Source organism: Artemia franciscana, chromosome 8 (assembly GCF_032884065.1).
Source record: "Artemia franciscana chromosome 8, ASM3288406v1, whole genome shotgun sequence".
Lineage (NCBI taxonomy): Eukaryota > Metazoa > Arthropoda > Branchiopoda > Anostraca > Artemiidae > Artemia > Artemia franciscana.
This window is the reverse complement of record NC_088870.1, coordinates 51,907,467-51,934,664: the sequence shown is the minus strand read 5'-3', so window position 1 is coordinate 51,934,664 and position 27,198 is coordinate 51,907,467. Positions and strand designations below refer to the sequence as shown.

Below are 27,198 nucleotides of genomic sequence, written 5' to 3'. Positions count from 1 at the left end.
GAGCAGCTTCCTCGGCTGTTGCCATTGTAGGTTCTTCAGTCATTTTACAATTAAACATTTTTCCGTGAACAAATGTCTTAAATACCGTTAATGACGTCACCGTCAAAGCAAAAATGACGACAACTAATTTCATGACGTCAGTCAACACAGAAACATGACGTCACCTGATCCACAGACAGACAGACAACTTATTTTTATATATATAGATATGAGGGGGTTTACCCCCTCGTCAGTACCTCGCTCTTTACATTAAGCTTAAATTTTGTCCCAATTCCTTAAGAATGACCCCTGAATCACAAAAGCCGTAGAATAAATAGTTGAAATTATTAAAAATACTTTAGCGTTAAGAGCGAGGTATTAGGAGGAGGTTGGCCCATCATATGCGTAATAATTTCTGTTCGTTTTAAGTTTTAATGCTGCCCCTTACTTTCAGTTGAAAAAACTTTTCATATTTATTTTTTCATTGTTTTTTTTTTAATAAACTAGAAAATTCTGCGCTCCCTTCATTGAAATTTTCTTCCCCCATGATAAATTCCTCCAAGAAAAGTTCCCCCAACATATCCCCATCTTCTCAACCCCTTCTCCAACCGGAAAACCCCCTGAAAACGTCTGTACACTTCCAAATAACCATTACTATATGTAAGCACTGGTCAAAGTTTGTAACTTGTAGCCCCTCCCACGGGGACTTTGGGGGAGTCAGTCTTCCCTAAAGACATATTTCTAAGGTTTTTTTGACTACACTGAATGAAATGGCTATCTCAGAATTTTGATCCGGTGAGTTTGGGAAAATAATTAGCGTGGGAGGGGGCCTAAGTGCCCTCCAATTTTTTGGTCACTTAAAAAGGGCACTAGAACTTTTCATTTCCGTTAGAATGAGCCCTCTCGCTGGAGTCTAGGACCACTCGGTTGATACGATCATCCCTGGAAAAAACAAAAACAAAAAACAAACAAACAAATAAACACGCATCCGTGATCTGCCTTCTGACAAAAAATACAAAATTCCACATTTTTGTAGATAGGAGCTTGAAAATTCTACAATAGGGTTCTCTGATATGCTGAATCTGATGGTGTGATTGTCGTTAAGATTCTATTACTTTTAGGTGTGTTTCCCCCTATTTTCTAAAATAAGGCAAATTTTCTCAGGCTCGTAACTTTTGATGGATAAGACTAAACTTGATGAAACTTATATATTTAAAATCAGCATTAAAATGCGATTGTTTCGATGTAGCTATTGATATCAAAATTCCATTTTTAGAGTTTTGGTTACTATTGAGCCGGGTCGCTCCTTACTACAGTTCGTTACCACGAACTGTTTGATAACTGTTATCTTAAGACCGAAGTGATTGATCGACTGACATTTGCGGCCAGCCAAGAGAATACACAAGGACTGCATTATGGTAAGCAAGTTATCTTTATTCAAAGTTAGCCCTTTTTTTCTTGTTCGAGCATTATTTGATGATAATATGCACAATAGAAAATAGATATTAGATAGAGGTTAGGTTAAGTACGTTCCAAAGGCGAATTATTTTAGGCCGATTCTTTCATAAATAATCTTCTCTCAATCAAAGATCAACGAAAACGGAAATGATTGCAATTCTATATGTATAAATACAAGAATATTTGGGCCGGAATAACTCCATAACGGTGAGTTTGCGGTAGTTTTGCAAGAGAGAAAAGATGTTCCAAAAGTCAAAACGCATCTATTAACAATAGTTTCATGACCCAAAAAAATTGTTCCGGTAATACCAACACTGACCTAATTTTCTATTGTGTGCGCCTGTGACGAAAAAAAATAAACTGTTCGAGATAAAAATCATTTTCAACGAAGCATAAACGAGGCTGTGGTTTTTATAAGGCTTAGAGGGTGCCTTACTGCTTTCTGCCTTACTGCTTTCTGTCGTAATTTCTGATATTTTCAAGTCTAAATTGCCTATTAATTATAATTTTTATTCATTTTGAGTCCCATTTATTCATTGGTAGCAGTTTTTATTCAATATAAGTTTAAATTATTGTATGACTTTGTTTCTTCTCGTCTTTGGTTTAATTTAGCTCTCTAATTTTTTTTTAATTCAAATTCTAATTTAAATTTTCTAATTCTTCTTTTTTAGGAAGTATCTTTTTCTAGTTCTTACAAGAAGCAGTCGGTCGTTTGAATTTACTATAAAGATACTTTACAGTACTATAAAATATACTAAAGAAAACTGATCCATTTCTGCTGATGCTTAAATTATGCAGGCTTATCTTAGTTTTGAAAAGATTTTTCAAGAGACTAAATTTCAGCGGGGGGGGGGGGAGTAACTGAAATAGATATAATATAACACAGATACCTTTAGAAAAATTACTTCCCTCGTTATAGTAATCAATTTTAAGGTCAACAATACTCTGCCAAGGCTTACAGAACGAATCCACAAGCCAGTCCATCTTCAAAGAAATGTTGATGGACCCGTATCTTATAGAAAAAAGTAAGGAAAAGAAAGAAAAGAAAACATAAGAAAAAAGAAAAGCAATTCAAAAAAAGAAAGAAAAGAAAATGTAAGAAAAAAGAAAAGCATTTCAAAAAAAGAAAAGAAAACATAAGGAAAAAGAAAAGTAATTCAAAAAAAAGAAAAGAAAACATAAGAAAAAAGAAAAGCAGTTCAAAAAATAGGAGGACATGAATCTATTTAAGAACGCCCTAACCCATAGTAACGAAAATAGTTGACTATTGAAAAAGTCTCTTTATCTTTGTAAAAATTAAAAAGAACAAATTTATGAGAATTATGACAAATTTATGAGAATTATGACAAATTATGAGAATTATGAACAGCAGCAATTATGAACTGATCTCAGGAATGGGCATTATGTTGAAGCTTTCACGAAATTTTTATAGTAAAAAACGAGCTCTATCCAATAGTAACTGAAATATTAAAATAAGCTGCAATTTTCGAAAAAAATGAATTATGAAGTGCATGATGATGCATCACATTTATCTTTTGACAAGACAATATAACACCTTTTATGCAACTAACGAGACGTATTCATTTCATTCATTTCCGTATTCATTTCCACATAATACGTTTAAACAACACATATAAATATACATATTTGAAGAATTTAAAGGGGGAATCAGGAATACTAGATTCCTTTCCCTAACTGGTTATACCTCCTGTGAGTCTCCCTGAAATAAGTTTCTTCTAATTTGTTTTGCCGTTTGGGTCCTTTCTTGAGGTCCAATATTTCCAATAAAAACAAGAGCTAAGAGCTCATATGGCACTTGTGACAAGCCAAGAAGAGCCAAGAGCTCATATGGTATAAGCTCTAACAAAATTCTAAGAATCAATAGATTGATTTAAAAGGAAAATCAGAGGCTTAATGCCGGTCTGGATTTAAAATAAGAGCTCTGAGTCAAGATATCCTTCTAAATATCAAAATTCATTTAGATCCAATCACCCACTCGTAAGTTATAAATACCTCATTTTTTCTAATTTTTACCTCTCCCTTTAGCCCCCCAGATGGTCGAATCTGGAAAAACGACTTTATCAAGTCAATTTGTGCAGCTCCCTGACACGCCTACCCATTTTCATCGTCCTAGCACGTCCAGCGGCACCAAACTCGCCAAATCAGTGAACCCCTCCCCCCAACTCTCCCAAATAGAGCGAATCCAGTACGGCTACGTCAATCACGTATCAATGACATTTGCTTATTCTATCCACCAAACTTCATCCCGATTCCTCCACTCCAAGCATTTTCCAAGATTTCCCCCTCCAGCCACCCCCCCCAATGTCAACATATCTTGTTTGGATTTGAAATAAGAGCTCTGAGACATGAATTCCTTATAAATATCAAGTTTCATCCCAATCTCTCCACTCTAAGCGTTTTCCAACATTTCTGTTTCCCTCCTCCGACCCCCTATGTCCCCGGATCCAATTCGAGTCCAAAATGGAGAATCTGAGATATAAGATCCTTCTATATATATCAAGTTTCATTAAGATCCGATCACCTATTCGTAAGATAAAAATACCCCAATATTCACGTTTCCCAAGAATTCCGGTTTCCCCTCCGATTCCCCCCAATGTCACAGGATCTGGTCGGGATTTAAAATTAGAGCTTTAAAGCACAAGATCCTTCTAAATATCAAATTTTATTAAGATCTGGTCACCCGTTCGTAAATTACAAATACCGCATTTTTCCGAATCCCCCCCCCCCGACTCCACCAAAGAGAGCAGATCAGGTCCGGTTATGTCAGTCACGTACCTTAGATAGGTTTTTATTCTTCCCATCTAGTTTCATCCTGATCTCTCCGCTTTAAGTATTTTCTAACATTTTCGCCCCTCCCCCAACTTCACCCACCCCAACCATGCTGGATCCAGTTGAGATCTAAAATAAGAGATCTGAGTTACCCGATCCTTTCAAATATGAAGTTTCATGAAGATCCGATCGCTCTTTCGTAAGTTAAAAATACGTCATTTTTCTAATTTTTCAGAATTACCCTCCCCCCTCCAATAGAGCGTATCGGTTCCAATTATGTCAATCACGTATCTAAGACTTCTTCTTATTTTTACCACCAAGTTTCATCCCAATCCCTCCAATCTAAGCGTTTTCCATAATTTTAGCCCCCCCCCCAAAAAAAAACTCCACCCAATGTCACCAGGATTTAAAATAACAGCTCTGAGACACGATATCCTTCCAAAGGTCAAATTTCATTAAGATCTGATCAACCGTTCGTAAGTTAAAAATATTTAATTTTTTCTATTTTTTCCGAATTAACCGGCCCCCCACTCCCCCCAGATGATCAAATCGGGAAAACGACTATTTCTAATTTAATCTGGTCCGGTCCATGATACACCTGCCAAATTTCATCGTCCTAGCTTACCTGGAAGTGCCTAAAGTAGCAAAACCGGGACCGACAGACCGACAGAATTTGCGATTGCTATATGTCATTTGGTTAATACCAAGTGCCATAAAAAGACGTTACCTTGAAATTTGGGCGCATGTGGATCCAGCTTAAAGGCCACCTTGTCATAATTGCTTGAACAAAAAATGTAGAATGATATGCAGAACAGTATCCCAATTGCCGCTAACGCGTAAACATTTAATTCAGACCTAGAACAAAAATGTGTATGAATCAATCAATATTAAAGGAAAATATCAAATATATATTTTTTTCAATTAGGTAAACGTCTTCAAGGCTTCAGACTCATTTTTGTGGTAGAATTATAGGATAATTTTCATCCCAAAGACAGTATTTAGTCGCAGTGTTAAGAAAGGAGGACAAAAAGGGAGTTAATGAAGACTGAATTATTTATTGAGTTAACAAAAGAACACTAAAGTTATGTAGCTAACTGTGGTAATTAAGTTTAATCATCTAAGGTGGTTCTGTTAAAAAAAAAGAAAAAAGAAGAAGAAAAAAGTAATGTGATATTTCACATTTCTCTATTCATTTTCAAGGTATATTTACTACATACTGTACTTCAAGATATATTTACTTAGGGGAAAAAAGAAGAAACAAGCAGAGATATGCAAAATAACATTTTGATTCATATTTTAGCTTAATTTTTGAATCTTAGGTATTTCAAGAAGAAATTGATCTAAGACATGCACGTAGGTTTCAAACACCGGGAACCTAGGCCATATCCAAGATTTTTTATTCGGCAGGGAGGAGGTGGGGGTATAAAATGACTGAATGAGAATGGGTTTAGCTCCCATGGACTTTGTCGAACGATCTCTAATCGAGCAACACGATCAATAAAATCGTGTTCTAGTGACAAACCTTACATTAATAGCCAGTCAAAAAAGCTAATTAGGCTTAATATTAATCTTTTTCAGAATGGTAAAACATCTGAAGCTAACTCACTGCGTAAATATATAAAAAAAAGAAATACGTAAATCTGCTTCTGCGTATTACAAACGTAAAGTCAAGGATTTGTTCTCTACTAAGACAAAACAGTAGTACAAAAGTATAGAAAAAAATTGTGGACAAACACACAATAATATAACTTTCGATTTACAAGAAGATCCCCTTGTTACAGCCAATGATCAGAATAAATCTCTTTCCTCTATAGTTCAAAGTCTCCCTCCCCTCTCTATTAATACTGCTAATGATCTACACTCTCCCAATTTCCCTACTATTTTGCCCTCAGATGTTGAGGCAAAAATTAAAAAACATTAAAAAGTGCAGCAACTGTCCCCCCATTGTTTATCCCAATTGTACTAATTAAAGTCTTTGCAAACACTCTTTCAGGACCTTTGTCCGCACTGTTAAATAAAGTTACCTCTACTGGTAAGTTCCCTGATTATTGGAAATTAGGGTTTATTACTCCCGTACAAAAGAAGGGTAGCAAATAAGATTTTGCTGGTGTCCGGCCCATTACTCTTACCAAGTTATATGAAACAAGTTTTTTCCAAGTTATATGAAAGCTTTTTAGCTGATTGGTTGAAAGTAAAAAAAAGCCGATGTTGACCAAAGGCAATTAGGAAATTTGCGCTCTATCTCTACCATACACTATCTTGTTCACCTTTTGGACACTAGATGTAACAAACATGAAAAAGCCAATACCTGCTCAATGTTATAGCAGTTGACTTACAAAAGACTTTTCGTTTAATTAACCACAATACATTAGTAAAAAAAATAACCGATGACTTCCTAGTTGACCCCTATTTAATAAGAAGAATTTTGTCTTTCCTTTCTAATAGAGCGCAAGTCGTCAAATACCTTAAAGTATACTCTGATACCCTCCCAATTTATAATGGTGTGCCACAGGGAGCCCTCTTAGGCCCAATTTTATTTCTTACCATGATAGACAGTCTTGGTGTCGATTTTCCGGATAGAAGGAAATTCGTTCAAAAATCTAAAAAATAACCAAATGGACATCTTGGAATCAATATCAGATGAAGCTGTTGCTAGTGATATTAGAGTCAACCCTTTAAAGTCAACAGTTTTAGCAATTAGTTTCCTAAACACTCCCCCTTCTGTTTCCTGTCCTATCCCCCCTGAATTGTCTGTTAATACTATGAAATGACTGGATGTTACCATCTCAAGCGACTTAAAATGGGATTGCCACGTTAATGATTTCTTAAAACATACAAATACTGCATTTTCTCTCCTCAAACTCCTTAATAAATTTAAATGTCCTGAATCGCATTGTTTGAGTATGTTTCTCTCTTGTGTACGTCCTACCCCCGAATACGCTTATCCTGTTTGGCATCCTGGCATCTCCAATGAATTGTCGGACAGAATACAGGTAGTTAAAAAAAGTGCCTTACATTTCCCTTCTTCGGAAAGCAAATCTAGTCACCCTTAAGGAAAGGAGAGCACAAATTTCCTTGCGTTTTGCCCACAATGCCGTGCATAACCCTCGTACTACTTCTCTTTTCCTTAGTGACCATTTACCCCCCCCCCCCAAACTCGTCCCCACGTTCTGTTTCAAGAAAAATCCCCCTTCTTGCCCCAATAGGAGTTTCCACTGAAAGATATAGAAGAACGTTGATCCCTCATATAGTTAAAATTTTAAATCAATACCCCCCCCCTTCTCACTCCTCTTTTATAGAAAAAGTCCTAGAACAAGGGCCAAAATTTTCGTTTTTACCGAAATAAGTTCCAGTTGCAGACTTGGTAGCATCTTTAGAATCCTCTCTCCACAAATATAGTGCTCTTCTTTCAAACCCGGATACAGTTAGATCTTATTTAATTAACACCCTTTACAACACCTCATTAAAACTTCCTAATTCTCCCAATAACACAATGGAAAAATCACATGACACAAAAGTTTTGAACAAACTCCGTAAGGATTCCTCAATAATAATCACTAAAGCCGATAAAAGTAACTCCATAGTAATTATGAATAAAACTTATGTTTTTAATCAAAAAAAGATTATGATGGTAAAATTCAGTCACATTTAAATGATACAACCACTTATGTTAAATCAACCCATGACCAGACTGATCAATTTGCTCAAAAAGTGATAAAAGAATTAAAAACTTTGAAAGAAAATGGCAGAATCATTCCACAGTTGTACAATAAATTCCTCCCTCGTGGTGTTTTTTGCTCAAAGTTTTATGGATTACCAAAATTGCACAAGCAAGGCATTCCTCTAAGACCCATTGTAGCTAGTACAAAATCACCTGCCTCAAACATTGGAAAATGGTTATGCACTGCATTTAAACCATTGCTTCACTCCCAAAAATCTTATATAAAAAATTCAGTTGATCTTGTAGAAAAATTGAAACAAATAGACATTTCTGAAAATTCCATATTAAGCAGCTTTGACATAGTTTCTATGTATACTAGTATTGATGTTTCAAAATCTGAACAATTATTACAAAATAAACTGGAAAACAAATACCATCTAATTGAAGAGTCAGCAATAGGTCTAGACATTGATGTTCTCATGCATTTGGTTAAATTATGTAACAAATATTCCATGCACTTCCAGTTTCGAGATTCATATTACAAACAGGTAAGGGGCCTTCCTATGGGAGCACCTCTATCAGGCCTACTCGCAAATATTTTCGTCGAGAATCTTGAAAATTGGGCCCTAGATTCGTATTTTCTTAATCATGTGTTTTGGGGACGTTTCATCGACGACGTAATTTCAGTTTGGAATTATGGCGAAAGTGAACTTAAAGGTTTTCTAGAACATTTAAATACTTACGATAGAAACCTGCAATTCACTCTAGAGACCGAAAGAGATGGAAAAATACCTTTTTTAGATATATTGATAATACGCAATGTGAATAAACTTGAATTTACGGTTTACAGAAAACCTATGCATAATAATAGATACCTTCAACCATCCTCCACAGGTTAAAAGAGGTGTGGTAATATCTCTTGCGGATAGAGTACTTAATATCTGTTCAGAGCCGTATGTTAAAAAAGAATTAAATTTTATTACAGACATACTTTTTGGCAACGGGTACCCAATTTCTCTCATAAATACTGTTATTGCTCAAAGATTAAAGATACATTCTTCTGAAGCCTTAAATCCCACACCAATAAATGATTCAAATAAACCCACAAACACGATTTACCTACCTTATATTCCGAAAATTACTTCAAAACTGAAAAAAGTTTGTTTAAAGAACAATTTACGTGTTGTATTCACAAGCAATTTAAGTATAATGAATCTTGTCAATTCTGGTAAGGATAAAACCCCAATTACTCGTCTACGAGGGGTGTATCAAATACCATGTAGTTGTGGAAATTATTACATTGGTCGAACCCACCAAAATTTAGGAACAAGATTGCAGCAACACAAAGAAAGTATTGAAAAAGCATTAAAATCTAAAAATAACTCCATATCTTTCGATTCAGCTTTAAGTAATCATATTTTCGAAAATCCAGACCATTATGTTCTATTTGACGAAACAATTCTAATTAGCAATGACCTAGGAATCAAACAAACTGTCCGTGAGGCAATCGAAATCAAACGAAACTTAAATAATAACACATCCCTAAATAGAGACTTGGGTGAATACACACTCAACCCTATGTACACAAAATTAATTATAGAAAATAATCTAATTCAAAATAAAACAAAAATAGGAACGAACAAAAACAAGCCCAATATCAAAAGAACTATCAGATTAGCTGCAGAGAAGGCAAATATCGCAATAAGAAATCATTCCAATTTTTAATAAATACAGTTAGTGAAATGAATGAACCTTTTTATCTTGCAAAATGTTAGCTTTTATCAGACAGTCTTGGCTGAACTTTTCGTTAAGAAATAATGATGCCAAGGCTATTTTAAAATAAAAACAAATGGATTTTTAACTGAGAACTTTTATTGTAAGCGTTTTATTGTTTTTTATTTTTTCTTTGCTGAAGACGGCCCTTAGATATAGGGCCGAAATATTCAAATAGGTTTTGTTGGTTCACTGTCTTGGGAAAAAAGTCCTCATTATTCTCTCTTTTGTTGTTGTATTATGGAAAGGCAGTGTGGTCTTCGTCATTATCCTGTTATCATAATGTGTGGAAAACAAAAACCAACACTATCCTAATGTGTAGAAGGATGCTACACTGTTCAGGTCATCGATAGTACATTATTGATCGGCAGCAAAGGATTACTAGCAAAAAAAAAAAAAAAAAAAAAAAGACACAACCGTTTGCGACCGATAACGTTGTTAGTCAACGATGCTGCTACCTGGGTAGCATGTGGAAAGGTCGAATCCCTCACGATGTCTGGTGCTCTTGTTATCAAAAGATGTGAACGACAAACAAGAGCTAAGAGCTCATATGGCACTTGTGACGAGGTCGGAAAAGCCAAGAGCTTATATGGCATGAGCTCTAGTAAAATACTAAGAATCAATAGATTGATTCGAAAGGAAAGTAAGAGGCTTACTGCCGGTCACGACTTCAAATATGAGCTCTGAGACACAAGGTCTTTCTAAGTATCAACATTCATTAAGATCCGATCACCCACTCGTAAGTTAGAAATACTTCATTGTTTCTAATTTTTCCTCTCCTTTCGACCCCCCCCCTAGATGGTCGAATCCGGAAAAAAAAACTTTATCAGGTCAATTTGTGCACGTCCCTGACACGCCTACCAATTTTCATCGTCCTAACACATCCAGAAGCACCAAACTCACCAAAGCACTGGACCCCCTAACTTCCCCAAAGAAAGCAGATACAGTCCGGTTATGTCAATTACGTAACTACGACATTATCTTACTCTCCCAACCAAGTTTCACCTTGATCTCTCCACTCTAAGCGTTTTCCAAGATTTCTGGTTTTCCTTCCAGCTCCCCCCAATGTCACCAGATCTGATCGGGATTTAAAATAAGAGCTCTGAGACATGCGTCCCATCTAAATATCAAATTTCATTAAGATCTGGTCACGCGTTCTTAATTTAAAAATACCTTAATTTTTCTAATTTTTCCGAATTAACACACCCCCCCAACTCCCCTAAAGAGAACGGATCCGTTGTGCTCCTCGTACTTGTGCTCCCGATCTCTCCACTCTAAGTTTTTTTTTTAAGATTTCTATTTCCCCCTTCAACCCCCTATGTCCCAGATCCGATATGAAAGTGGAGCATCTGAGACATAAGACCTTTTTATATATCAAGTTTCATTAAGATCCGATCACCCATTCGTAAGATAAAAAAACCTAAATTTTCACGCTTTTCCAAGATTTCCAGTTTTCCCCTCCAATTCCCCCCCATTATCACCAGATCTGGTCATGATTTAAAAAAAGAGCTCTGAAGCACAAGATATTTCTAAATATCAAACTTCATTAAGATCTGACCACCCTTTCGTAAGTTACAATGCCTCATATTTTCTAATTTTTCTCAATTACCCCCCCCCCCCCTAACTCCCCCAAAGAGAGCGAGTCCAGTCCAATTGTTTCAGTCACGTATCTTGGACCTGTGCTTATTCTTCCCACCAAGTTTCATCCTGATTTCTCCACTCTAAGCGTTTTCCAAGATTTCCGCCCCTCCAAACTCCCTCCAATGACACTGGATCCGGTCGAAAATTAAAATAAGAGATCTGAATTACGAGGTCCTTCTAAATATGAAATTTCATTAAGATCCGATCACTCCTTCGTAATTCAAAAATACATCATTTTTTCTAATTTTTCAGAATTAACCCTCTCCCTAACTCCCCCAATGAGAGCAGATCCGTTCCCATTATGTCAATCACGTATTTAGGATTTGTGCTTATTTTTCCCGCCAAGTTTCATCCTGATCCCTCCACTCTAAGCATTTTCCAAGATTTCCGGTCCCCTCCGACCCCCCCCCCCAATAACACCGGATCCGTCAGAATTTTTGACCCACACCCAAAAAAGGGAACCAACCTCTGCTTTATAGCATAAAAAATTCGCTATTAAAAAAAAAAACATCAACAAGAGCATTGATATAAATTGGCAAAATAAGGAGATAAATCAATATCAAATTTTTTTTTCGCATGCTGATCCATGCGTTGCGCAGGTATTCATCTCCTGATTCACTGCCTTCAACCGGGAGTGCAATGCGTGGTTGGGGCCAAATCATCCGATGCCTCTCGTGTTTTCCCTTCAGATTTTTCGAGATGCCCATTAAGAGCTGGATAGACTCTGGTTGACTTTACAGTCACACCATTGATCCCCGTGTCCAAAACCAAATAACTAGCGACACCCAGGGCTTGAACTCCTGTTCTTAGGTTTCAAGTCTAGTGCTCTGACCAATCGGATAGGACGGCTCAGCCATGCAAACATGTATCACTACTACTACTGCATGAAAGCGCGATCTTTCTTGTTTTTCAAGTTGAGGACCTAAATACCTCCATTTTAGGGTTTTCGACCATAGTGATTGCAATGATGAACTTTTTATTTCGATTCGCTGCCGTTTTAGACAGTTCTACATATTTTTTTTTTGAAATTCCCATACGTTTGTTGTCATAATTTTTTTTTTCCTCTTAAGTTAAACATGGATAATAATTACCATTTCTGAACCATTGACAACTGCCTATTCTTATACATTTGAAAATTTAAGTAAAAAATGCCTTTTTTTAACTTGGGTGATTATGGGCTAAGGTTTACTCTTTGCTAGGTTGAAACTCTTGCTGCAACAATGAAGGGAGTAGTTTGAAAGCTGCCGTACAGCACCCATTTTGAATAGATGAAGATATTTTAGTTATGAAAAAAAAGAAGAAAAAGAAGTTTTTTCAGTCTTTCGATCAAGCACTTTGAAACTAAACCGTTTTCAAATATTAAAAGTGGCCATGGTCAGATAACAGATTAGGTGAGGTCAGATTTGAGTTTAGAACATTTGGTTAGATTAGTAAGAATTCTAATCAAGTAAGACGGACTTCCAGAGCTTCTCTGCATGATATGGGTTAATAAGTGACATATCATTATGGCTTATAAACCGTCAAAATGTTAATGTGCCTACAGAGAACGATAAATATTACAAAATGATAACCATGAAAGGGATCATTCCAAAGCTGCCGCAAAACAGACCCATATCGCATAGATACGAATATTTCAGCTAAAAAAAAAACAACAAAAAAACATTACGTTTTACCCGTCTTTTAATCAAGCGCTTTGAAGCTTAAGTCTTTTAAAAATACCAAAAATAGATTTGGTCAGATTAACTTCTAAAAGGGTTATAAAACATAAAATCGTGAAGAAAGGAAGAAAACGAGGACAGAGTACACCCAGTGAAAAATTATGCAAATATTTCGGTCAAAACATCCGCTTCACCGTCCTCAGTGCAGGATAAAACTGATAAAAATACAAAAAACCAAATCTTAAAACAAAACACAAACCCAAAATAGGATGACCGAATTATTTTTATTTCATATTATATTAATGACTTTAAATGTTTGAATTCATCTATCTTGCAAGTAAGTGTGTGTTTTAATATAAACCCTCTGAGTCTAATAAATACCTTTGCAATGGATATAATATTACCCTAATTAACACAAAGAAGAAAAAAAATAAATTCCGTGGTTTCTATTGCTTTGCAAAGTGAAAAAAAAGTCTCACATCTTGAAAACTTTGGGAGGAATTAAATTGCTCACGAGCTAAAACATACAATATTAAATTGTTGTCTCAGCTGACGTTATGTTTGCATAACTATGGAGATCTTTCCACCCTGTTATATACCCTATAACATATTAATTAGACGTGAAATAAGATGTAAAAAAAGAAGTAAAAAGTAAAAAAAGTAAATAAGGGGCCATGCAAAAAATAAAATAAAAAAATAAATCAATAAATCAAAAATTGCACAGCATCTTTAAACCAACAATCGAAGGTTTTTTCTGTCTTTTTCTTATAGATATACGTTGTTCACCACTCTGCTACTCTACAAAAGAATTGTGGCGACGTACTTTTTACGGTATCTCAAAGTACAACTGAATATTCCCCAAAATAAGTTCACCTAATTTAGGAAGCCCCTGGACTATGTAATACCCTGACATTTTCCAAGTGCCCTGGAACTGGAAAAATTTTCAGATAGCTTGTGTACATTATTTGTAGAAGAAATCCACAGCTAAAATATAAAATGAAATTAAAATAAGCTTTATATATAAAATAAAGCTTTTCATAGTCGAGGTCCAGGAATAATTTTTAATTTGTCCATTACAATCTGAAGTTTCACTGTATATCATGGACCAGACTTCGATTTATCAGGTAAGTCAAGCTATCAGACTTTTCTTGAAGTAATTTAGAGGATATTCCGAATTCATTTTGAATCTGTTCATTACACAATAAACCTTCAGTATAAATCGTGGACAACAACTTGAATTACGAAGGTTCGATACCTTAAAATCATTTTGCAAGCATCGGCGTCGGCTGCCGTATCAAAGAAAAAGGGCCAATTAACGAACTCTCCCAAAAGACTAGCCAGCATCAAGTGTTACTGAGAATCTGTGGTTTGACCATGAAATTTGACCATGAAAAAAACAATGAAATTTTACGGCTGAGTCGGCAAGATTTTCGATCACAGAGATAACACCAAAGGAAACTCTCAAAGGGCCCAAATTGCTCATATGGTACTCCTTTTGAGCTGATTTTTAGGGTTTTCCAAGCAGGTATGTTATAACATTTTTAGGAACTGTCCTTTACTGAGCTTCAAAAAATTAATTCTGCTCTGTTTAATAAAAAAACACAATGTTTGCCTTCTAATGAAGTAAGTATCATTAAACTAAATATCTCCAGCACAAAACTGGAGAAGTTTAATGGTTTTTCTAAGATGCCAGGGAAAATATGTGTCAGCTTTTAGTTTTCGCTACTTCAATCGAATCCCTTATCCATTCTACAAGTTATGGCAAGAACGCCCAAAATCGATTTTGAATAATCTGGCCACACAAACTAAATTTTTTTACAATGGACTTTAAGGTATTATGGACTCTTTTTTACAATGGAATCCTTTAAGGCAGGGCTTCTTAAACTTTTGTAATTCTCGACCCCATTTATTATTGCGAGTTTCTTAACGACCCCAACAAATATAAAAGAAAAATAAATTAATATGTTTTGATGATATATTTATTAGGTAACAATATACATATGCATATGAAAATATATAAATTTAGAATTCGGTTTGAAACATAAAATCTAAAATTGAAATTTGCACAAAATGTTATAGAAATGTTTTTAATATAGTTCAAAAACAAAAGTGGATTCTGACCGTCTTAATTCTCTCGAAAATATCCAAGTAGTTGCGTGGTAAATATTAAATTAAAGTTTACGTTAAAAATTTAATGAGATGGATGTGCCTTTTTTTATTGCATAACAAATCAAATCTTGGTGTAATGTTTGAAACAGCTGGACGTAAGACTTCTTCAACATTTTTTATCGCTAAACGATATTGGGATTTAATGTGCGTTAAAGCTGAGAAAGTAACTTCACATGTGGTGTTGAATGGCAGAAGTACATTTAACGCCATATCGGCGATTGTGGGAAATTCAGTTCTAGTTCTGATCCAGAATTCAGTCAAGGTCTTTTTTTGGAATTGTAGTTTTAAGTTTGAGTCACACGAAAGCTCAGTAAATTCCTCTTGAGCTTTAAGTGGCAGATGATCAATCTCACTTAAGCCAATCCAAAACGGCTTTGAATCCAAACTAATTTTTGTATATCAATATTTAATGCAAAATATGTTCGGAACTGTATTTCTAGTGCTTTTAAGTGATCTACAATAGTTTTAGCAATAAAAGTTTTACAATGAATTTTCTCAATTACAAAATTGTCGGCACTGGAAAACATTTCGAACGAATTTTTTTCGAGTCTACTTTTCCAAATACTGATCTTTTTAATAAAACTTTCAATTTTATATCGCAATTTTTTCCCTGAAGAGACAAGTTAAGATCGTTTAACTTCGCAAAAATATCTGACAAATAACACAGGTTAGTTAGCCGCAAGTCAGCAAATTCACATTTTCGTTCAGTTAAAAATATTTCGATCTCGTCCTTTAATAACAATAATCTTTTTAAACTTTGACCTCTTGACAACCATCTTACCTCTGCATGTAATAACAAAGTTGTGTAGTTGGAATCCGTATCCTTACAGAGATTTGAAAATAAGCGACTGCTGCATGGCTCTTTGTTAATTTATGACCTTAACAGCATCCTGAAGCACATCGTCCAATTCTGGTGCTATCAATGAATTAAGAAGCGCCCATGCCGGGACCGTATGGTCCCGGCAGTCGCGAAAGGGTTAAACAAACTAATTCGCAATAGCATGCACTTCGTTCACAATCATACTATGGCTAAATGAAAATAACACGAAATGTTTATATAGTTTCTTCGAAAAAACACTTAGAAATTATGTTGATAATATTTATCAGGATTATTTCGGTTTTATGAGATTGACAAAAATAAATATACATTTTTTATAAATCTCTATAACATCTTCTGATTCATAGTAAATTTATATTATAATGATCGGAATAGAAATGCTGGTATAAACAGTCTTTCTGAACCAGAAGATTTTGTGATATATTGTTATTGTTACTACGATGATTGTTATTTTTCTTTATAACAATAATTTTACAAGTTAACAAACATTTTTGTTAAACTGTATTTTTATCACTCGCGACCCCATAATTTTGCTACGGGACCCCTAATGGGGTCGCGACCCATAGTTTAAGAAGTCCTGCTTTAAGGTATCGCCTAAACACTTAAATCAAACCTTCAGATTCTAAATGAGTATGTATACTAGTTCAAATGGTAATTTTATATTGGGGTAAAATTATATGGCAAAATTTGGCATTTTTATGGTTAAATTAGTATGTGATTTTAGCATTATGACTAAATGCTAGTAAGTCATTAAGGCACGTGTATGCTAAGAATCAAAACAACTTACCACGAAAGAGCCACATAACGAACTGACATCGAAAATAAAAATGGCTGCATCATACAATATAAAATCCATGATAAGTCTGGGGTAGGCAAGTTGATGTCTTCCAGAAACCACAATTGAGCACAACTATATAATATTTGCATGGCGGCCGCAAGATACAAAGTGGGGGACATCTTATATTCTTTGGCATTTACGTTATTCAGTAAATAGGCAAAATTTAAGGCAATCTGAAAAGTCAGGAAACCTTATATAAAGGACAATCTGTCAAATAAGGGAAACCTTACATAAAGGGCATCTGAAAAATCACTTTGGAATTCAATGCGTCAAATTTGATACAAATACAGAATAAAAACACAGATAAAATAGAAATTTATTATCGACGTTGCAAAATGATATTTGAAGACTTTCACGAGTTAAAGTTAAATACATGTCGGGCTGAGAACCGTATGTTCTTTTTTATATATACATATAGCTTGACATGTTTTTTTTTGTTTTTTGTTTTTTTTTTTAGCTTTTATAGCATAATAAAGTAGAAAACAATTTATGTAAGAATTCTATTCAAACCCAGATTGGGAATTGCCTCTTGAACCAGACAAATTTCTGTTTCTATGCCTAAATAATTTGGTTTTGCTCTAAAAAAGTGTAAATATAATTTGAAAAATCGACGCGGAAATGGTTCAGGACAGACAAGTAGAGGCCTTTCCATCCGTTTTTCGCTCCACCTGGAATGGTTTTCCCGCTTTTCCTCCACTTATACCTTATATTTTCCATATTTTTTATATGTCTTATATTTTTCATACATGGATTTAATCATATATTGCATAGATGGTTTTTAATCAAAGCTCTGTTCTCCTAATATTTCACCCACCTCCCCACAAAAGCCCAAATTTAACCTGACAAACCGGTACACAAGGTGTTATTAACCTAGAAATAACCTAAAACCTAAAAATACTACGAATTTTCATTTTGTAAATTATTTTTCATTTTTTATATTTTTAGTCTCACCCGCTCCCCTTTTCAGATGCTAATCCTTTAAAATAGATTTCTCCATATGCGCCTGATATAAATAACAGTTAAAAACAACAAACACATATTTGATAGCAACATTATTGACACAATTTAATGCAACAAATGTAAAAAGGGGTCTAAAAGTGCCAAAATACAATTTACCTTCACATAGTCCATGATTTGACGCTAAAGAGCCTCAGATACTGATCAATCCTTGCATACGTGCCAAGAATAAAGGTAATTGGTGTTCCACGTGGTTTATTGATTTTTTTTTTAAGCTATATCAGATTACGTGACCCATTGATTTCGAATATGGTCCTCAAATTTACGTTATGGCCAAATTACCACTTGGGCCAAAAAGACCGGAAGCAACTTTGGAAATCCAACAAATGGAAATTTATAATCGAACGAAAAAGTCTTACCACAGCTAGCCAAGGTATAGCTGCTACTGCTTCTTTGAACTGAAGTCGTTGTAGATCAATACGATTTCTAAGAACGACAGGTACGATTGTTGAAACGATCGAGATCAATACACCCACAAGTGTACAACTGGCAAGAAGTTGGATATATCTTTCTTGAATATTTGAGAACATAGCAGGATAGAAGTCGTAAGCCATCGCCAAGGCTAAGACTTCCAGCATAATCAAATGCTTCCCTTAAAAAGAAAAGATACTAGACTGTGCGGAAAATACACTATGAGTATGGTTGATATCTGTTTTGACCAAGTATGAATCAAAAAGAAGATCTCCAGAGGCTTTAAATATATTATAAGTCAATACACCTGGTTCGATTATAGTACGTGGCTTATATACGTTCTAAGATCACACTGGCTATACATGGCCTATGATAAAACCGAAAAAATATAAAAATAAATAAAAAAACCATAAAAACGAGGAGGATTTTCAGCCAGTAAAAAAATAAGAAAACAGCAAAGACATCCGCCAAGCCATTCTTAACACACATACGCACACAAAAAAAAACAGAGGGAGTATGTCAACTTCGCTAGCGTTCAACTTGTTAGTCTTCAAAAGATGTTTTTCCTTTAGCAATAAGGCTCCACGGAGGCCATTGTTGAAATTTAGGTTTCTGTCTTTTCAATCTGCATACTGAAAATTAGCTTGTTTTTCTTATATGTTGCTTTTATATATGTATCCTCAATACTAAAAAAAAAGTTGCTTGAAGCTTACCTGCTTTGTTAGTGTTCAAAAAAAAAAAAAAACAGAGGAAGTATGTCAACTTAGCTAGCGTTCAACTTGTTAGTCTTCAAAAGATGTTTTTCCTTTAGCAATAAGGCTCCACGGAGGCCATTGTTGAAATTTAGGTTTCTGTCTTTTCAATCTGCATACTGAAAATTAGCTTGTTTTTCTTATATGTTGCTTTTATATGTGTATCCTCAATACTAAAAAAAAAGTTGCTTGAAGCTTACCTGCTTTGTTAGTGTTCAAAAAAAAAAAAAAACAGAGGAAGTATGTCAACTTAGCTAGCGTTCAACTTGTTAGTCTTCAAAAGATGTTTTTCCTTTAGCAATAAGGCTCCACGGAGGCCATTGTTGAAATTTAGGTTTCTGTCTTTTCAATCTGCATACTGAAAATTAGCTTGTTTTTCTTATATGTTGTTTTTATAAATGTATCCTCAATACTAAAAAAAAAGTTGCTTGAAGCTTACCTGCTTTGTTAGTGTTCAACTTGTTAGCCTTCAAAGCAGGCACGTACGCAGGGATTTTTTTTTTGGGGGGGGGGATCAAAAGTTTCGAAACAGCAGATATAAAGTAGCACTATTTTTATTTAGTAATGCAAAACGCACCTATATCGGAAAATACAGATTAACTTTATGGGTGCTGTGGGGGGTAGTTCTTCTATTGCAAAAACGTAGATTTTAATGAAAAATGATTGTTTCCAAAATTGATCCATTAAAAGCTGTACTTTATCCTGAAAAGGGGGGATAAACGCCCTGATATCAAGGATAATTCTATTTTGCTGTGGAAAGCAAACTCTCTTCACAAAAAAAAAAAAAATAACAGCACAATTGCTAATTACTTCAAAGAGGGTAAAAAGTTAGACAGAAAATGGGTTAATAATTGGGCAGTGACTTGACCGGATAATTGCATGCTCTAAAATCTCCCAAGAAAGGCTTCACACATGTATCTAGATTCTTAATAAATGTCCTACTTTTGCCAGAAATCCCAAGAAACCATGGGGAAATTAAACATTTCACAAAATTTCGGGGGGGGGGGGGCTCGGGCCCGAAGGCCTCCCCCTCCCTGCGTACGTGCCAGCTTCAAAGGCATTAGTATTTTTCTTCTCGCTATGAACGGCTCTGCTGAGGTCCTTGTCGAAATGTCTATTTCTGTCTTTTCACTCCACTGACTGAAACTTACCTTGGTTTTCTCATTTATTGTTACATTTTTTCGTTTTATTAAACGTGGTTTATCTAACTCAATATCTCTTTATTAACAAGGGATTTTCTTTAAAGTTGGATTTCGATTTTGATGTAGTTTTGATTATAATGATACCCTCAAGACAAGAAGCATAAGTTAGAACACTTAACATTTTGCTCTTGTTCTGCTAACTGATGTATGAGAACGATGTAAAAAAGAAAGGATGAATGATATGATAAAAGATGAGGACACAAATTTAACTGATTAATTTTAGCAATATGTAGCACACACAGAGAATTTTATTTTGTGGAGGGAGGAGGGCTCTTCAAATAGGAACAGAAAAAAAACGGGATAGTCACAAAATCCTGGACACTCAAGGGAAGCGGAGGTAGCCAAATACTTGGGCTGATATTGCAATCGAATTTAATTGTTGGTAAGGTAAGTCAAATAAACACTAAAAAAAAAAAAAAAAAAATCAGAAATAAATTTCGGAAAAATATATACTTCCGATACGGTGGAATATTAATATAAATATCGGAGCGAATGTATTTAAGATAACGTGATCTTATCTTTTTATTCTTATTTATTTTATACGTTTTATTTTTATCTTATGTTTATTTATTTTTAGAAGAAAAAAAATCGAAGATAAAAGTAAATTAAAGCAAAAAAAGTCAATTTTAGGGCTTATATTATAATCTAAAAGAATATACAGAATATCTCCTCAGTTTAAATTTACCCACTTTTATCAATACGTATATACACATTTGTATGCACGAGTAATACTGGGAAAACTTCAGTATGGATGATAAGTATGAATGACGTTGAGACATATTCATCAAAATATAGCAGTACAGCATACACACCCAAGCAGAAAGTATTTTTCATTAGGGATTGGATTGTAAAACTAGCTATCATCTCATGAATTTTGATATTCATTGAAAATCAGATTGTGAGAATTTGGGTTTATTGATAATTCTATAATTGGAGTCCAATTGAAATTTTCAAATCCAATATCTTATAACGGAACTCGACTATCGAATCAGATTGTCAGAATTTTTGCAAAAACACAAATACTGTGAGAATGAAAAAATAAAATCTTATATATCTGACCCACATATAAACAATGAGCAAAACGAAAAGCAAAACTAAGCACAAAAATAATTTCAGACTTTCAGATTTAAATGAACAGTTTTTTGAAGTGGAAAGCAAAAATAATTTATTTTACAAGAACACAGACTTTGATTTTGAACAAAAGTGTTGATTATTGAATGTGGATCCGTTACTAGGAATCTGACCCTCTGCATGCCGCCATAAGGCATATTTTCCACCGCCTATCTGGAGGCCATTACGAGGCTTCTTTGAGTTTTAATCAGTTGCAAGGACAAAGTGTTTCCTGTCACATATTTTGACCACCCAGTCCAGGCCATAATCAGGCTTATTTTTAACTACCACGTTGAGATTATTACAAGCTTACTGAATTTGAGCCTATCCCTGTGAAAAAGTACTTAATATCGCATCACGAAAAAGTATTTTCGAGCTATTTCTCCTGATTATTGCCAGGAATTAATATTTTCAGTCACAAAAAGCCATCATAGGCAGGCCATCATCAGACTTGTTTGTGGCTGAATCTTTTGCCCCCCCCCCCAAAAAAAAAAAACGAGTACGCTTTTCGCTCTCCATATAGATATCCCTTCAGTACAAAGTAATACCAGTTTTTTCTTCTTTTTCTTTTATAATTTATTTTTAAATTTATTTTTGTTTGGTTACCTATTTTAAACTAAGTTGGCGTAGCTCCACACTTCGTCTTCTTGATCTTAACACCAAGACCAGTGCAAATACTTAAAAGATATGGTCCACACGAAAAGGATTACCCCACTCCCACCACCCTGTCTGCACATGACAGATTTTATAGGAAGCAAAACAAATCGGATAAGATAGTTTAATATTATATTTTTCTCTTGAAAAATAATAGCCAAATTATTGGAAATGACTTACCACTAAGGTATCCTTTGAAGCGACCAAAGCCTTGGGGTAGGAGTTTCAAAAGAAATACAGTTGTAACGAAACCGAGGACAAAATTGATGGTTTTGAAGTCCAAGTAATTGTAAAGATCACTTGAAAATGCAGGAACTTGGAGCAAGGCACACGAGTTCTAAAAAAAAAATAATAGGAAGGATCAATAATAATTTTGATCCAGCAAGGACCAAGTGCAAAGCAGTACGTCCTCAAATGACGTAAGAATAGGTGTAAGAAGATGTTCTAACAAAATATTTTGACGAACTCAGAGCCTCATGGGGGGAAAATGGTAAAGAGTGAAGCCCTGAATAAAGTTGATTCGAGGAGGATCACGGAGAGCAATGACTCATTAAAATGTGATTTTAGGCTAATACACTGAATAAATATTCGTGAATGAGAAACAACTTAAAACACAAAACATAACATAAACATAATACGTACATAAACAACATAAAAATGAAAAAACTATTTTCTCTTTATGCCCATTTTATTAATATTCTTTGACATATATTCAATTTAAAGTTACCATAAATCAGGTGGTCATCCTTGATTGACAAATGTTTTCTTTTTATGAACTTTAGTTGAGCGATAAAGTATTGAATCTGTTTTAAAGGTAGAAATCGTCTATACAAATTAGAACAAAAATGAGTTAGTTCTTTGTATATAGAAATCATAAATTATGGGAAAAATTTTCAAGTATTACGATTATGGGACAAGCCCCTTTCTGATATACTGAAAATTTTATATAGATTTAAATTTTATAAAATCTTACCAATTTTTGATGTGTTTTTAAAGCTCTTTGTTGTACCCCCCTCTCTCCCTCCCCAAAAAACTCTTTTGTACCCCCCCCCCCCAAAAAAAAAAAAATTATTTTGTTTTAAAATAAATAAATTTTTTACATATACAGTAATATTTAAAATTTTTTATAATTATTATGTAAGTTGTATTTTATGTAAATTGAATTTTATGTAAGCCTCAGATGTGAATTGTATATGAAATGATTTTGACACGAACAACCTTTGGCTCCACACAATACAGTTTTTATAAGCGAGGATCCCGTAACACCCAACTTCTTGAGGTTGTGGAAATTTTATAACACAGATAAACCTTGACTAAAGAAAACAAACAAGAAAACAAAAAGACAAGGTAACTTGCCAGGAATAAAAGGCTTTCGTTTTTTTACATCTTGTGCTTACTAAATCAGTTGACGATATTTTGCATACTAATTTGCCCACCCATAGGAAAAAGTGACCAAGTTGTTAGAAATATTGATGAACATAGAGCATTTCATTTTTATTTTTTCTAGAGTAGTTGAGAGGCTACTTGTATCATAGTTTTCCGTTGGAGTCTCAAATAAAGTCAAGTCAGATGGCAAGGATGAAAGAAAGATCCCCGGTGTGTTGATTTCTAGCGGGCCTAGTGTAAAATTTATTTTAATATGGGAATTTATGCTGTAAAGGTCTTTTTATTTAGCCTACAATAAATGTTTTTTCTTGGATCCTTTATTCGTTCTACTTTTCGCTGAACCAAAAATGTAATAATAGTGCCGTCAGGTATAATCCACCACTTTAGACATAACTTCACAAAATCTTCGTGTAGTTACTATGTGGTTTTATATAAAGTTGAATTGTAGCCTTTATGTAAATTGAATCTTATGTAATATTTATGAATATAATTTTTTTATATATAGTAATATTTATGAATTTTATGATTATTATGAAAGTTGTATTTTATGCAAATTGAATTTTACGTAGACGTGTTATGTACGAGACGTGAATTGTACATGAAATGATTTTGACAAGAATAACCTTTGGCTCCACACAACATAGTTTTTATAAGCGAGGATCCCGTAACACCCAACTTCTTGAGGTTATCACAGATCCCAGCAATTCGCTAATGCTGGTCTGCCTAAAGAATGCATTTATATCAAAACCCATAAATATCGGAACATTTCGATAAGACCCCAATACCTTTCCTGGTACAAGTATATTTTCTATAATCTAGGTCCAAAAAAAGGTTTAACTTATCACAAAGTCTCTGCCGGCGCTCACTCAGAAGGGGATGGTTGATGAAAAACTATCTCTTTTGGCTGATGTTTAGAGTGGAGTCTTGCTAAAGTAGGGTGTATTGTGTGCTGAGTATATAAATTAGTCAAGGTAATTTGTGCCACATAGTAATTAACTATATATATATTGTATCCTATATAATAAATAGTATTATTATTATAAAATTTAAGTTTGAATTATTATATTCAATATCGCATCACAAACTTATGTAACTTAAAATTCTGAGCAAAGTTCAAGCCATCTTTTTGGCTATTTTCTGGCTATTTTAGATTCATAAACAGCCAATTTTAGAGCTTCATAAGTGATGAAATTGCAAGAAGGTGCTTGCTTGAGCTGTAGCCCTGAGCATAGTCTACGTTTTTCCCTTTTTTTCTTTTTTTCATGTCTTATTTAGGTCCTGTCATGGATAATATAACATAACATAAGATCTCAAGTTATGCTAGCGTGGAAGGATTTAAGGCGTATTGTGAAAGAACCATTATTTTTTGGCAGGACATACGGATATGCTTGTCACTATTCTAATCGATAATATGGGACCGTTCACCGGGGTTATAAATTAAATCTCTCCTCTGATCTACATATTTTACTAGTAGATCTTTCCGCACCTGCAACAACCAGAATAATAAAGCAAAATCATAATCTCTCATATACATGATTGTCAACAATATAAATCGTCCATAATCACAACCCGCCCCCGCCCCCCCCAAAAAAAAAAACAACTTAAGAATATACTACAAGCTTTTTTTCGAATTACGGCTACTAGAAAGATAAATTAAACTTTTACTTGTTCACACGCAATGCTTGTCAACAATATGAAAATTGGCCATATAAAACTTTTAGCCAAAGTTGCAAGGCACGCCAAACCAGATCGGAACTTGGAGATCTTCACTCGAACCGCGGGTACACTTTCAACCTCTCTGATTTCATCCACACCCCTGACAGATACTTCGTCAACATCTGAAAAATCAAGGGCTTCTACACTAGATGGTCTAGCCATATCGAAAGGATTTGGCATTGTTGATGGAGTAGAAGTTGTTTTAAATCTGGCTTCTATTTCTTCTATAAGTTGTTGCGCTTCCTAAAAATAGAAATAAAAACAGCTAAATTGATAATTCCGTAAACCCTTGTTCCTTAGGAGAGAAATCCTCCCCTTGTTTTAGGAGAGAAGAAAGGGTTTCGGCCCTATTAAACGAGGGTCTGGACAACGTCATTCGCCAATTAATGCCTAGTATTCTTACCTATTATACTATGAATTGTTACGTTTTTCCTATTATCCTTTTTAATTTAATTAATTCAAAAAAACTTTTTCAACAAAACAAATCTTTCAAAGAAAAGTAAAGAGATCCATTAAGCCAGGAATGAGCAAGAATAAAGTCAAATAATCTTCCAAGCGTAAAACTACGGCAAACCACTATCAATAAATAAATGAAACTCAAATGAAACATAAATTATTATAAATAGCCGAGTCAAACTTAAAACGAGCAAAAATTAATACGAGTAGGGCTGATAACCCCCATGCCTTCTCAAGGCCCGAATACAATTCGCATTTTACTGAAAAAAAAAAAAAAAAAAAAAAAAAAAAGCCGTGAATTGTCAGTTAAATTGACATATATTGATGTTCATTCATTTAAGTTTTGATAATTTTTCATTTATGAAAGAAAGAATAGTGAAAACATTTGAGACGTATTTTGTTTTCAGTAAAGCACAAATTTTGTTCTGGTCTTAAGAAGGCATGGGGGCTATCAGCCCTATTATTCCTTAAAAGCTTCGTCTTAATACCCTTAGCTTGCGGAGTAGGAATAGTTGCAGCAGATTTAGTAACAGTTTGCGCATAGCACCTTTGGTTTCTTCAACATCCCTTCAACACACGCTGAAAGTTTCAGCTTAATAAATACCATCAACCATTCCTGAAGCATGTCTAATGCGTCCGCTTGACAACCTGTGTGGGGATAGTGTGTTTCAATTTAGTTCCATACAGTTTCTATATATTCCAAATTTTTCGCCCTACTATCCTTAGTTTTAATAGAAGTAGTGTAGCAGTAGCTGTTGAATTAAGTGTAGTACCCTAAGCCTTAATGGCAGTAGTAGTAAAAGAAGTAATAATAATAATAGTAACAATAGCATGAGTAGAAGCAGTAGCATTAGGATGCATATATTTTCTTTTGGCTATTCCAACATCCCTCACAACAAGCCCTGTTAGTTTCAATTTCACACATCAAACTGTTCCTAAGATAATGCTGTTACACCTTTTTGACAACCTGCATACAGAGAACGTGTTCTGATTCAGTTCATCTTCCCCCTCAAAACTTCTTGAAAATTTCACCTTCATACCATTAGGCGTAGTTGTAATAGTAATCACAGTAGTCGTATTGCTATTGCTAGTAATAATATTGAATAACGGTAATACTACTAGCAGCAGTAGTATTAACCTATTGCCTTTTGGTCAGTTGAAAATCCCTCTCATCAAGTCCTGGAAGTTTATTTTGACAATATATATAGCGTCTTTTGATTTAGTTTAAATTTCCTGTCAATACTGTAAATTGAGTGATGTGGTAGAAGCAGTGGTGGTAGTTGTAGTAGCATTGATAACGTGCAAATATTGCCTTTTTGATCATCTCCCTTATCGTTTCCTGAATTTTCCAAATTAATATACTCAGTTATTCCTGTGTAATACCCTTTTGACATGTTTTGAAGAATGATTGGCTTAGGGGGAGGGGGCTGACGTCCCTCCATTCTCTTTTGACTCTTAAAAAGAGCACTAGAACTTTCGACTTCCAATAAAATGAGCTTCCAAGTTTATTCAATTACCCGTTCCATAAAAACCTTATATGCCCTGGGCATAACTTATAACCATTACCCATGGATTCTGGGGGATTGTGTCCACCCTAAAGACATTGTTATATGATTTTTGGACTGTTGATCACAAAATGGCTATCTGAAGATTTCAACTGAATGTGTTTTGGAAAAGAGGATATCAGGG

The 27,198-nt window shown here is 34.5% G+C and overlaps 1 protein-coding gene across 1 annotated transcript in view; it reads right to left on the bottom strand.

Annotated features, from left to right (window-relative positions):
* The window catches only part of LOC136030547 (uncharacterized), a 61,903-nt gene that overhangs the window by 5,316 nt on the left and 29,389 nt on the right, over nucleotides 1-27,198 (bottom strand). The window contains exons 5-9 of the mRNA XM_065709598.1: nucleotides 25,003-25,296; nucleotides 22,132-22,288; nucleotides 18,182-18,414; nucleotides 16,755-16,978; nucleotides 4,955-5,082 (exon numbers count right to left, since the gene is read on the bottom strand). Of these exons, the coding sequence (XP_065565670.1) occupies nucleotides 4,955-5,082; nucleotides 16,755-16,978; nucleotides 18,182-18,414; nucleotides 22,132-22,288; nucleotides 25,003-25,296 (1,036 nt within the window). The remainder of the gene's footprint in view (nucleotides 1-4,954; nucleotides 5,083-16,754; nucleotides 16,979-18,181; nucleotides 18,415-22,131; nucleotides 22,289-25,002; nucleotides 25,297-27,198) is intronic.